This window comes from Apteryx mantelli, chromosome 13 (assembly GCF_036417845.1).
Source record: "Apteryx mantelli isolate bAptMan1 chromosome 13, bAptMan1.hap1, whole genome shotgun sequence".
NCBI classification, from domain to species: Eukaryota; Metazoa; Chordata; class Aves; order Apterygiformes; family Apterygidae; genus Apteryx; species Apteryx mantelli.
The window spans coordinates 3,491,982-3,504,464 of NC_089990.1; the positions used below are offsets into that span (position 1 = coordinate 3,491,982).

General features: G+C 54.0%; 2 protein-coding genes across 4 annotated transcripts; one reads left to right on the forward strand and one right to left on the reverse strand.

Moving 5' to 3' along the window:
• Positions 1–789: 789 nt before the first annotated feature.
• Positions 790–5,068, reverse strand: LOC106484986 (magnesium transporter NIPA2-like). 2 transcript variants are annotated; one of them, XM_067303920.1, is made up of 5 exons: positions 4,918–5,068; positions 4,529–4,585; positions 3,731–3,821; positions 3,419–3,579; positions 790–2,108 (listed from the first exon to the last, which is right to left on the reverse strand). In XM_067303920.1, exons 1-5 carry the CDS (start codon positions 5,054–5,056, stop codon positions 1,474–1,476), a joined length of 1,083 nt encoding a protein of 360 aa, XP_067160021.1. In that variant the 5' UTR covers positions 5,057–5,068; the 3' UTR covers positions 790–1,473. The 2 variants fall into 2 exon arrangements, with proteins under 2 accessions (XP_067160021.1, XP_067160023.1); XM_067303922.1 differs by having other exon boundaries at positions 4,753–4,996.
• Positions 5,069–5,167: 99 nt separating this feature from the next.
• Positions 5,168–11,974, forward strand: TAF7L (TATA-box binding protein associated factor 7 like). 2 transcript variants are annotated; one of them, XM_067304046.1, is made up of 11 exons: positions 5,168–5,320; positions 5,970–6,048; positions 7,199–7,332; positions 7,717–7,843; positions 8,027–8,085; positions 9,149–9,221; positions 9,620–9,736; positions 10,081–10,269; positions 10,369–10,481; positions 10,803–10,862; positions 11,511–11,974. In XM_067304046.1, exons 1-11 carry the CDS (start codon positions 5,255–5,257, stop codon positions 11,553–11,555), a joined length of 1,062 nt encoding a protein of 353 aa, XP_067160147.1. In that variant the 5' UTR covers positions 5,168–5,254; the 3' UTR covers positions 11,556–11,974. The 2 variants fall into 2 exon arrangements, with proteins under 2 accessions (XP_067160147.1, XP_067160146.1); XM_067304045.1 differs by having other exon boundaries at positions 10,081–10,481.
• Positions 11,975–12,483: the final 509 nt, after the last annotated feature.

Here is a 12,483-nt window from a genome sequence, read left to right on the forward strand (position 1 = left end):
TCCGGGCCTTTGCCCCTAGGAATGGGACTGGAGTGTCTAAGCTATGCAGGCCACTGGAAGAGCAACAGACTGCTCCTTATGTACCCTCTGGAAACCCAGCATAGCTTTTCGAGAGTGCTCGTGTCACCGCCTGGCTCTGTGAAGCACAGCACCCCATGTTACTAACGGACAGCAGCTCAGAGCGCTGCACAGGAAACTGGTAAATCGGTTCGGCCCAAATCGAGTTGCTTTGGGTGCCCGGTCTCCATGCAGCTTCCCAGGAGAGGTGGCCACAGCAGCTACCTCTCTGGAAGATGCAGTGACTACCGTGGTGTTTGAGAGCTCACCTCAAAGCACTGTTATTTCAAGGCATTTAGATAGGGCACTCCTTGCCCGGGTTCACCCGACTGCGCGTACCGTCCACCACGTCCTGAACAGCCCAAGGAGACAAGTCTGCCCAGCCAGTTCTTACAGCCAGTTCTGCTTGAGAGCAGGCTGGTGGGAGACGACTAACGCAGGTGTCTCGTAGCCAGCAGCCTTCCTGGGGATAAATTCAGGATGTGTTAAATAGAGCCACGCTTCATCTTAAAACCACATATACCAATGCCTGTAAGTGAGGATACAGCTGTCTAGTTGATTCTTTCAGAAACTAACCTCAAGAGCTAACCATTAGGTCACTCCTGTTCCCACAGCAAGCGATTCCCCCACCCTGTTCCTGTCTTGAGTTTCTCTGTTCTGCCTACCCCATAATCCTTCGTACCTCTCGGTACTGGCCCAGCTCTCAACACAAACGTGTCACTAGCCACTTGGTAACTGAACAAATCTGTTTTAATAGAATACTGTAAGCAGGTGCCTCATCTACCTGCACAACAGACAAGTTGCATGAAGAGGTTGCGTCCTCCGGAAGAGCCACAACAGCATGTGGCAGCACCATTGAAGTTTTCCAGTTTTGGCTGTGTTCTGTTCTTGGCTGTGAATCTGTAAATAAACTCTAGCAAAATCAGCAGAACAAGTACTTTACAGAGGAATTTTTGAACTAATACTCTGGGTATGTCATCCTTAAGACCAAGGTACCCATCTTCTCTGCATGTAATCTTAGCACCATGTTAGATTCTGTAACTATTAATCTAACTATTTAAAAAAATGTCTTTACATTCAGTAACGGTTAGCACTGTGTTAGCGCTGCAGCCCTCCGCACAGCCAGAGCCTGTGTCCTGACAAGGGCAGATTGATTATTCATATAAAGGAACAGCGAAGAGGAACTAGACCCCAAGCAGCCGCGCTGTTTGCCAGGCTCGTGTCTAGCTGCAGGAAGCTGCCGTCAGCCTCTGGGGCAGTGGGAGGTCACGGACCGCGCGCACAAGGCAGGTAGCAGAGAGCTGCTAACTCCCACTAGCACAGCAGCAGCTAGCAACATCTGGTGCAGCAAGTTGAAACTTGCACAGTGGAGCTGCTCAGTGGCGGGAGCAGAGAGCTAGCAGTTCAGAGGCTTCCTCACACATCTTCCCCTTCCTCTTCCTCTTCCTCCTCTGCACTCTGAGAGCCTTTGTCTTCTGAGGGCAGAAGGGGCCGGTGTTGACACGACTGATGTCTGTCCGTGCTCCTCCATGACGCGTGCAAGTCTGCCCTGCTTTGCTGCAGGAAGAGGGGCAGGAGATCGGGCGTGAAGGGCATGTCCCGGAAGGCGTGCAGGAGGAAGATGCCACACACGATGGTGAGGAAGCCGCTGATAGTGCCGATGATGTTGTCTAGCACCATGTGTTGCCACTCCTTGAAGAGGATGGCAGAACACGTCATGACTGCTGTGGTGAACAACACGTAGTAAACGGGTGTGACCACAGACGTGTTGAAGATGTCCAAAGCTTTGTTCAGATAGTTGATCTGGACACTGATGCAGATCACGAGGCAAACCAGCAGCACCCAGCCCAGCGGTTCTTTCAGGACTGGCTTCCCAGCAAACAGTTCTTTCAGGGCAATCCCCAAGCCTTTGACGCAGGACACGGAGAGTGAGCCGATGGCAGAGCAGACCAAAACGTAAACCAGGACGTTACTCCGTCCATAACGGGGTCCGGCCACAAAGATAAGGAGAAGGGAGCTCACCAGTACACACACAGCAAATACAATGAATCCTTGGGGAAAGAAGAATTAAGAGCTATATCAGTGGTGAACAGTAGCTGATGTAACTGAACAGCAAGTAGAGAGGGAGGACAGGCAGGAGTGGTAATTGCCCCTCAGTCAGTCTTTTAATCCTCCATCCTTAGGGCCTTGGGTTTGGAAGCAGGGATGGTCTCCAGCCTGAGCAAAGCTGCAGAGACAACAGCAGTTCTTTACGGTGATGACTGCAGCACCGCACCGCAAGTCAGCCTGTCCGGGAGATACAGCTGTCTGCGCCGGAAGGGGCAGCGGCACAACCAGGGCCTAAGGCATTAGCCGCGCGGGGGGTAGGTGTTGTAGATCAGGAGGCTGAATTAGGGCACAGCTCCGCGGGAGGCCCACGAGGGCGGTAGGCGGCTTGGTAAGGGCTAGCAGAACTGCGCGGGTTGGGGTAGTAATAAGGAGGAAAAGCTGCACTTCACAGAAGCGAGACCCTGCCGGAGCACTCTCTCGAATGAACAGCGGCACTTACCTGTTACTCTGCTTTGCTCTTCTCCCTGTCCTTCCTTTCCTAATCTCCTGTTGCTTACTCTGCCGTTAATGCTGTTGCCCAAATCATATCCTTGCAATCTGATTCATCCTCTGATATAAATATCAGGGACGACTTGATCTTGGGCTTAACTCCCTGCATTTCATTCATCTTCACCTGACGTTCCTTCTCTGACCTTCCTCAGCCCTACCACTGCCACCCTTGTGTACTGACAATTCCCTTTCCTATCCCAGCACCGCCTTGGGCCAATCCTGCCTGTTGACAGGTAACTCGGATGTTCTTCTCTCTTCATGTCTGCACCTCATGAACGGACAGTACAAAAACCACGTTTGATAACTGTTAATGACCCACATTCTCCTTGCTTCAACACAAACCCAGTGACTTGGGAGCGTCACCCAGACTCCCTATCCGTAAAGTGGGGTTCCCATCTGCTCCTTTCATCTGGAGTCAAAAGGACTCTACAGTCCTAAAAAGCCATTCTGAAGCTGAGATATCCCCCTTACGTTTTGAGTTAACTACTAAGGTGTAAATCCTCTGAGAGCTTGCATTAAATGCTAAGTTTGATCACCAATCTTTCATGCTCAGGACGTGGAGACCCCACGGAGGCCTCCTCCAAAACAAAAAGCGATCAGCCAGCTACCCTGGATGCAGGGGGACGTTCCCTCCACTGCGGTGCGGAACAGCAGAGATGGCTCAGTTGCCCTTTAGGGTAGGTTGAGAAGGACTGAACAAGTGGAATCCTACCTTCCACTGTCGTTTCCAAGCCTGAAGCTTGGACCCATTTTATTTGAGTACCTGGATCTTTCAGCTTCTCTGCCATTGACTCCAGGCTGGAAACCTCTTCTTCCTGAGGGGCATGGATTACCATCACCGTGGAGCCCAGAATACTTAGGATGCAGCCAATCTTCCCATGAACATTCAGCTGCTCATTCAGGAAGGTGGAAGACAACACTGCACTGAAAGATGAAAAGCAAAAATAAAAAGACCCCAGAAGCCAGTTAGGCCAAGGGATGGAGTATCTGAGGGAAGGGGTAGGGGAGAGCAGAGCAACTGCTTTCCCCATTAAGGGGCAGTAGGCGAAGTACGGATATTTCCAAGGTTTCTTACCTAACAAGAACACTTAGTGCACCCAGTGGAGTTACCAGCGTTGCAGGGGCAAAGACATAGGCAGCAAAATTCGCTGCTTCTCCAACTCCCACTGCAAGAGAAACTCTGTCAGTCCCCGGACAACATCAGAGTAGAAGCAATTCAGCATAAGACAAGTTTGAGTGCAGTCAGAAGAGAGGCTTGGTCTCCATCTGAGTGTGCTCTGTTTCTCTAAGGTATTTTGTGCAACCACAAAAGGACAGTACTAACAAGAATAAGCAAAACTCTGATGTCAGTTCTCTTGGAAAGAGAAGGCTCTTGGTTACATGTCTATCCAGCTAAGCAGCAACAACAGAAAAATATTTCCACATTGTCCTCAAGGCTGAAAGAAGTTTTGGCCCGTTACATATTTCTAAATCATGCTCCTCTCCTGGAAAGCTCCTGTAAGGGGTAAAATCAAATACAACCACTCATTAGCATCATATTTGAGAAACGTAAATAAGAGCTGCTGAAATCCCTGTAGCTATAATGTGGCGAATGTGACACGATCTAAGCGCTCCTGCTTGGGCAGGCCATTTCAGAAGCACTTAACCCAACCCGCTCAGCCCAGTTCCTCAAGTCCGATTTGGCAGAGAGACCTGGCAACACGTGAGACTTTAGAGTTTCGAGTTCTAATTAGATCAACAACACTCTGAGGACAGTGGGAGATAAAATCGAGTAGCTAAACTCCGATCAAGATAATAAAACAGGAAAGCGACTGGAAGCAACGCCACACCCAGCGTTTCTCGCTCCTGCAACTGTTCCACGGTAGCTACTTACTGCACAGCAGCCCGGCCCACCACAGCCACTCGCGCAGGTACGCGTGGCCTCCTTGCCCTAAAGAGGGAAGAGCAAGAAGAAATCTCGGGTGAAGCTACAGACACGGCACCGAGGTTCGCTATCCCGCCGCGCTGCTCTCGGGCAAATGGGGGGGGGGGGGGGGGGAGGGAGCACGGTTTCCCTGGGATCGCGCCCTCGATCCTAACCCTGACCCTGACCCTGACTCTGAGGCTCCCGTGGTCTCGCGTCCCTCCGCAGGCACGGCCAAGGCAGCGCTGTTTATCCCGCAAGGAAAGACTTCAGCGCCGGGCTCTCCCGCACTCGGGAGTTTTCGGGAGGGGGGAGCAGGCGGCGCGTAACGGGCCCCCCGGGGGCGACGCCGGCGCTACCTGCGCGGGCACGGCCGCGGCGCGCCAGCCGCAGCAGCCCCTTCTTCTTCAGGATGAAGCTGCCGCCGATGAAGGCGCTGGAGGCCAGCGCCAGCCCCAGCCCCACGTAGAAGCCGGGGCGGCCGCCCGCGCCCGCCATGGCGGCTCCCGGCCCCGCCGCCGCCGCCGCTTCCGCTTCCGGTGCGTCGCCAAAACCCTTCCGCGGGGCCGGAACGGGAGGCGGAAGGGGAGGGAGCGGCGGGGAGCGGCGGGCCCGGCGCACCCGGCCTGACTTCCGCCCGCGGCGCCCGCTGAGCGGTACCGCGTCGTGCCGCGCTGCCGGGCCTAAGGCGGCGGGATGAGTAAGAGCAAGGACGACGCGCCGCACGAGCTGGAGAGCCAGTTTGTGCTGCGGCTGCCGCCGGTAAGAGGCCTGAGGCGGCCGCCGCCGCCGCCGCCGCCGCGTCCCCCGGGCGCAGGACTCGGGGAAGGGGCTAACGGGGCTGGCGAAGCCGGCGGGGAACCTGCGTCCCCGGGAAGGCTGGGCGCTTCTGGGGCTGGACGGCCCGTTGGCTGTGAGTAGCCCTCGCCTTGAGCAGATTCCCCGCAGCCTCCTGTTGAGAGCTGCTCCTGGAACTGCAGGATGGCGGAAGGCGAAGTTACGGGATTAGGGAGAAAACTCTTGCAGGGGTAGAGCTCTTGCAAGGGATGCGTCATCGGTTCCTCTGGCCACTCACCCGCTGCCACTGCCCTTAATGCCATTTGACGTGTGCTTAACCTGCGACTCTGTGTCCTGCTGACACCCTGCGAGCCTGGTGAGGGAGCTTTAGCTTCCCCCAGAACCATCATCCTCTACTGGATATCGCCATCAGGGGCCTCATGCCGTTGTCAGCTCTGTCACGCTGTGGGACATGAAGCGCACTGGGAATAGCGGAGCCGCAAGGTTAAGGTGTGGTTCTGGGTGGAAGATGCTGTTCTTGCACCTTTTAGAGTGGTTTTGCAGTTGTTTTTCTACCTCGGGATGGCAGTGATGTTTAAAGCTGGTGGTCTTAGACCCTGTCCAACCTTTTCAGGAGTATGCATCTACCGTGCGGAGAGCGGTACAGTCTGGGAGCGTCAACCTGAAGGACAGGCTCACCATTGAGCTACATGGTGAGTGAGCAGGATCTGCTGCCTTTAGCCTTCCCACTGAGGAGGGCTTTGAAGTAGGAGGCCTTTCCGGCCCTGGGCTTTACAGTTAAACCTTCAGGGCTCCTGTACGTATCAAGCAGAGACCTCTGGGGAGAGCTGCCCTTGGCATGCTTTGCCAATACCGGCTTTGCTGGACAGCCCTGTTGGCAGAAACGCATCTGCCCTCGATTGAGGAACTGTCTGCACGCCTGGCCCCGCAGCCTCGGAAGCAGAAGTGTGCCTTGGTAAAAGCTGCTTTCGCTCCAACCGGCCTGGCTTTCCCACCTGCTTCTGCTGTGCCGTGGTTCTGCTTACCCTACGCGCTCCCCAAACCAGCCTGACTTGGTAGAAGCCGGCGGCCGTGCTGAGCAGCCCATCTTCGCCCCCATGAGGCCGTGCCTTAGTAGCCCCTCCTGGCCCGATCCTTCTGATTTCCACAACCTCAGAAATGTGTGTTCTCACCTCAGCTTCCCGCTGCCCATCAAAAAGGCTTGTGATTCTGAGGTGAAAATGTTAGTTCAGGCGAAACATCAGCTGTGCGGTGCCGCTCACTGTCGCACCACCAGGGATGTGATTGCTGGTCTAGAACCAGGCTGCGGGGCAACGGCCACAAACTGAAACACGGGAAGTTCCGCTTGAGCGTAAGGAAACGCTGTGAAGGTGGTTGAACATTGGAGCAGGTTGCCCAGGGAGGTTGTGGAGCCTCCATCCTTGAAGGTATTCAAAACCCGCCTGGACAGGCTTCTGCACTACCTGCTCTAGTCAACCTGCTTGAGCAGGGGGCTTGGACCAGATGATCTCCAGAGGTGCCTTCCAATCCCAACTACTCTGTGATCCAGTGAATGATGGACTCCAGGAGGGAGTTCCCGTGCCTGCCCTGGCACGAGGAGGCTCCTGTCCCATCTGTAGGGTGCAACCCACCAGTCTGCCCTGTTCTGACTTGAGACCGCATTACTAAGGGCATCTTAAAACTCCTGCAATTGCCCATCCACAAGTGAAACTGCGCAGAACTTGGGTTTTCCTGTTTCCTGCACGTGTTTTCCTGTGAAATTTCCTTCCCAGAAATATATTGCTCTGTGTAGCTGTTTAGTGAGCCATCTGCAGCACTAACCTCTCCTTTGGCTTCCCGCAGCGGATGGGCGCCATGGGATTGTCCGTGTAGACCGGGTTCCGCTGGCAGCCAAGCTGGTGGATCTGCCCTGCATCATTGAGAGCTTAAAAACCATCGATAAGAAAACCTTCTATAAGACAGCGGACATTTGCCAGGTATGGGCCGTCCTTCGCACCTGCCCCAACAGCCTCTTTGCCGACCCCTCTCCAGGAAAATCCTGGTGTGCCTTGGCAGTGGGACACCTGGTATAACATGGCTAACTTCTGTATTCTCACAATATTAGCCGTTTAAAATTCCCCACCTCTGCCTGGTGTTTGGGAATCTCCCTCTTCTGAAGCGTGAAATGTCACTGTCCTTGTAACAGCTTAACTGCAGCTGTGCTTAGTCATGAACTGAGCTGCCTGTAAAACATTGTTTTTCTCCTCCGCCCAGGCCAATGAATCCCTCTGGCTAACCACATGCAGTAGAAGTCGCTGTTCATTTTCCTGAAAAGCTTTCACATCCTTTTGCCCTTCTTTGTGTTTATGGGGGGGTTTCAGATGCTTGTTTGCACTGTGGATGGCGACCTGTATCCCCCTCTGGAAGAGCAAACTGTGAGCACTGACCCCAAGGCAAACAAGAAGAAGGACAAGGACAGAGAGAAGAAATTCATCTGGAACCATGGCAGTGAGTAGAGGTGCTGCCCATGCCACCCCCCCCCCGCATCCCCACAGCTGTGCAGGGTGCTCGCCGCTGCCGTGTGCCGGCAGTGCTGCTGCACCGTTTTTAGGGCTCTCTTTGAGTCTGCCAGGCCCAGCTCTCCCCGTGGACCATCTGCCTGACACATACAATCTGTTTCCTCTGTCGCAGTTACTCTTCCCTTGAAAAATGTACGGAAGAGACGATTCCGGAAAACAGCTAAGAAGAAGGTGAGTTGTTTCTCTCTCATGCTGATACAGGTGCAGATACAATAGCCAAGGGATAGAAAAGTGGAGGCGTTAGAGCTCTGGCTAGCTATCAGTCCAGAAAACGTGGAGTTTCTTAACTTTGCTTTATGTGTTTCCTTGCCAGAGATGAGGGGGAAGGGAGACTAGTACCCTTGAACAATTCCCTGGTTGCTTCCTCCTTGTTTTCCAAGATGCCCCTGAGGTGGGAAAATTCTCTGTGCAGAGGATGGGTAGACTCCATTCCGATGGCTGCCTTGCCACAGTGCGTCTCTTCCTGCTCGCAAAGAAGAAAGGAAGGGTCGCATGCAAATGAGACTTCACTCACTGCTGCTTTCCCAGCTGAAATCCTCGCTCTGTGTATGGCCCGATCACTTCCCCAGCAAGTAACACTACAAATAGAATAACTGTCGCTTCAGCTGGGGGAGTGGGAACAGATGGAGCTCAGAGACTGTGTCTCTGTGCAAATGCAAAAGCCAGGAAAGGTGTTGCGGAGATGCAGCACCGTGAGGCTGGGAAGACTCAATCTTTTTGCTTTGCAGTTTCTTTTTGAGAACACGACGGAGCGATATTTTGCATGACATTTGGGAAACAAATCACTTCAGACATTCTTATAGCCCACAGAAAAGGTGCGGTGTCACTAAATAAGGTCTCTAGCTAATTTAAAAGTGAAAAATGAAACCTCCTTTTGACGGAGAAGGGAGGGACTTGAGTTGACTATCCATCAGTGAATTGCACCTTGAGCACTTTTGTGTACACACAGAAGGTCTGATTTCATAAGCAGTGTTGATGGTTGCCGGAGTGAGAAGAAAAGTGAGAATGTGCAGCCCACCATGGAGCTCTGTACAGAAAAGGATGGGGCACTTCCTAGAGATGCCAAAATAACTTCTTGGGTGGACCATGAGTGAAGGCCAAGCAAAAAGAATATGAGGAGAGAGGCTCAAAATAGGGCTCTGTCCAGCAGTGGAAGCTGGGAGCTGACCGGCGTGCAGCAACCTGCACAAGGTATTTAACAGTGTCTCTGTTGCCTTTCCCTTCTCTGGCCCAGTATATTGAGTCTCCTGACGTGGAAAAAGAGGTGAAGCGTCTCCTGAGCACCGATGCTGAAGCTGTCAGTGTCCGTATCCTTTTAGGAGAAAAAAAAGCTCAAGTGGGGGAGGGGGCAGTAGGTGTGATCTGGAGCTGTGGAAAGGAGAGACAAGTTCAGCTTTGCGTGTGGGTGTGAGAGATTGGGAGATGAGCACACAAGCGACACAGAGCTTTACCTTTACCTACGCTCAAAGCGTGGTGTTTCTCTGTGGTGACCTTCCTTGAGGACTGTGCTCATGCACTGAGCCAAACTTAAGTAACAGCAGAGGACAGGCCTTCAAAGAACAAATACCAGGGTGGCTCTGCCTGGGTATCCGTAGCTGCAAGGCCGGAGGGGGCAGTGATCTCCTGCAGGTTTTAGCTTTCTGTTGTTGTACTACATCTCCCATGGTCGTCTCTTTCCCTTGACTCGTTCTGTTCCTGCTGTCAGGCTGGGAAGTCATTGCAGAAGATGAAACTAAAGAAGTAGATAACCATGGCTCGCTCACCAGCCTGGACATCTCCTCCCCAGGGATGTCTGGGCACAAACAAGGCCATGGCTCCTCAGGTACAGTGGGGAAGGCTATTGTTTTGTTTGGGCCCGTTCTCCCTGGGATAAGCCCGAACCAGAGATGTGGCAAACACACGCGAGATGAGCGTGGTGTCGGCCTGGGTGCAAGTAGAGGCCGGTGTGTCACAAGCCTGTAGCCTGCTGGAACAGGTACCCGTTTGCCGTAGCAGCAGATAACAGCTATGAGAGACCCTGTGTGCGCTGCAGTCAGTTTGGGTAGCAGTGTCTGAAGGATCGGGGGCTGCGTGGAGACAGACACCGTGTAATGGTGTGGCCACTGATAGACGAAGGGTGCTGGGCCATCGTCAGCTGTGTTTTTCTTCTCCTTTCGCACCACCTAGAACATGACGAGCTGCGGGAGATATTTAATGACATCAGCAGCAGCAGCGAAGATGAGGATGAGCGGGATCATCATGATGATGAGGATCTGAACATCATGGACACGGAGGAGGACTTGGAGAGGCAGTTGCAGGACAAGCTGAATGAGTCTGATGGGCAGCAGCAGGAGAACGAGGGGTCCAACCAGATAGGTGGGTCAGGTGGCAGAGCGCAGCAGGATCGCCAGTGCGCCGGGCAGGCTGCGCTGCCCAGCTCCGCTGCTGCGGGTCTGAGCTTGCTCTCTCTTCTAGTCATGGGGATCCAGAAACAGATCGACAACCTGAAGAGTAAACTCCAGGAGACCCAGGACAGGAGGAAGCGCCAGGAGGATCTCATCATGAAAGTAGAGAACCTGGCCCTCAAGGTGAGAGCTCTCCTGGGGCCTCTTTTTCTAGTCTTCTGTGTTCTGTTCAGCGCCAGCTTGGCATTAGACCCAGCAAACGGATTCAGCTGTTGCCCTGGAAAAGCCAGGGGTCTTTGCATGCTGAGTTAAAAATAACTGTGGTATGGCCGTACACTCCAGCTTCCCCCCTGGAGGCAAGGCAATCCATGGAGCTGTGCAGGAGATAAGGTGGCTGGCAGTCAGCACAGTTTGGGATTTGCCGCACCGCTCAACACATTGTGCCAGCATCTGTTCAGCTGAGAGCACGTTGGTAACTGTGGTCTGGTGTGTTTGTCTCTGCAGACCCGTCTCCAAGCCGTGCTGGATGACTTCAAGCAGCAGGAAGAGCGAGAGAAGCAGCAGGTGAGAAAGCTCCCACAATGGAGTGGGAGGTATTGGCGCATGAGGCTCAGTTAAAAGACGCAGTTCTAGGTTTGGCCTCTGACACAGTTTCCTAAATTTTGTACCACGTCACCTGCTTTTGTACTCCAGTGCTACAAGCCAGGCTGGGTTGTACCTCATCCGTAGCTCTGTGGAGGTTTCTAAGACACAAACAGGTGTAGGAAACAGAGTTGATGGCAGCCTTTCCTCTGGAGGAACGGTGAGCACATCTAGTTATAAATCCAAGGTTGCTAGGATTGCTCTCTGGAATAAAGCCTGACACCAAGACCCCGTGGAGTAGAAGCTGGGGGTGCTCAGCGGGTTTCCTGTCCGGTGAACTCTTCTGCCGTTTCAGTCAGGTGCCGAGGCAGGAGGTTGCCCACTTGCCTTCCCAGGTCCCTGTCTCGCCCCGCTTCATGCTGTTCTGCCCTAGCAGTGGCTGCAAGGCAGTTGGGTGCCAGTCCGGTTCTCCAAAGCAGGTGCCTCCTGCACCAGCGCAGCTCCCTGTGGTGTGCAAGCAAGGTGGTCACTAGGATAGCTGGAAGGTCCACCCAAGCATAAAACTGCTTGGACTTGAGGTGCAAGGAGTCCCGCCGTGCCTTACTCTGATGCCTCGCTCCCTCTTTCCAGATGACCTCTCTGCAGGAGCAGCTGGAATCTCTCATGGAGAAGTGAGGAGCAGCAGGTCTTTGTACTTCCAAGCAGGCCTGCTGCCGCACCAGAAGCGTCCTTCATCCGCTGTGCGAAAGTCTTTGTTCTAGTCCTACGTCTCTGCTGCCAGACGTGCTGCTGGGCAGCGCTAGAGGCTCAGTGTCCAGAGCTGCTCTCGTGTACCTTGTGCTGGGTTCAGCTGGTGGGGCTGAAGGAAAGAATTAGACTGTGCCTGTGAGAGCGGCAGAAACACGGGGCTTTGCTGTAAATATTGAGGACCTTTCTCCCAAAGGGGTTTAGTTCCTGCTGGGCCCATGCGATACAGCTTTCTGCACCTCACTGGCTGTTGCACTTGGGCTCTGGCCTGGTGGGAGCTTGTTTCTGTGTTTGGGGAATGTTTGTGTCTGCAAACCGGACTCAATAAAGCACCGCTTACAACCCTCTTCTGTTCCTCCCGTTCTCCAGGAGGCAGGCGAGCGATGCCTCGGGTCAGCTTGTGCCTGGCCGCACTGAGCTCCTGGCCGGTGTTTGCACCACCGTTGCTGGTGGTTTCCTGCCAGGGAAAGGCTCCTCGCGTGGTTGCGTCAAAAGGCAGCTGTGGGCGAAGGGGACCGCGCAAGCTCTCGGTCTGCTGAAGGGGTGAAGTCCTCCTGATTAGGGAGTTTCTTTAATTCCTCACAGACCAGGCAGACAAATCCCAGATTAACCTGGCAGCATGGGAAGAGGATTAGAGAAGCGGTTCCAGGCAGCAGCTGGCGGAAGGTGACGGAGGGTATCATGGGCTTCGGGGAGGGGCTGCCGCAGCGTGACAGCTCATCTCGCAGCCTGAGGGGGAGAGGAAGGAGAGGAGGCTTCTGCGTGCTGCCCCAACGGTGGGAGCACCCAGCCCCCCGCGCAGCTAGCGAAAGGCCAGCGGCGGCTCCGGGAGATGGCACACGTGGCCATATAGTCA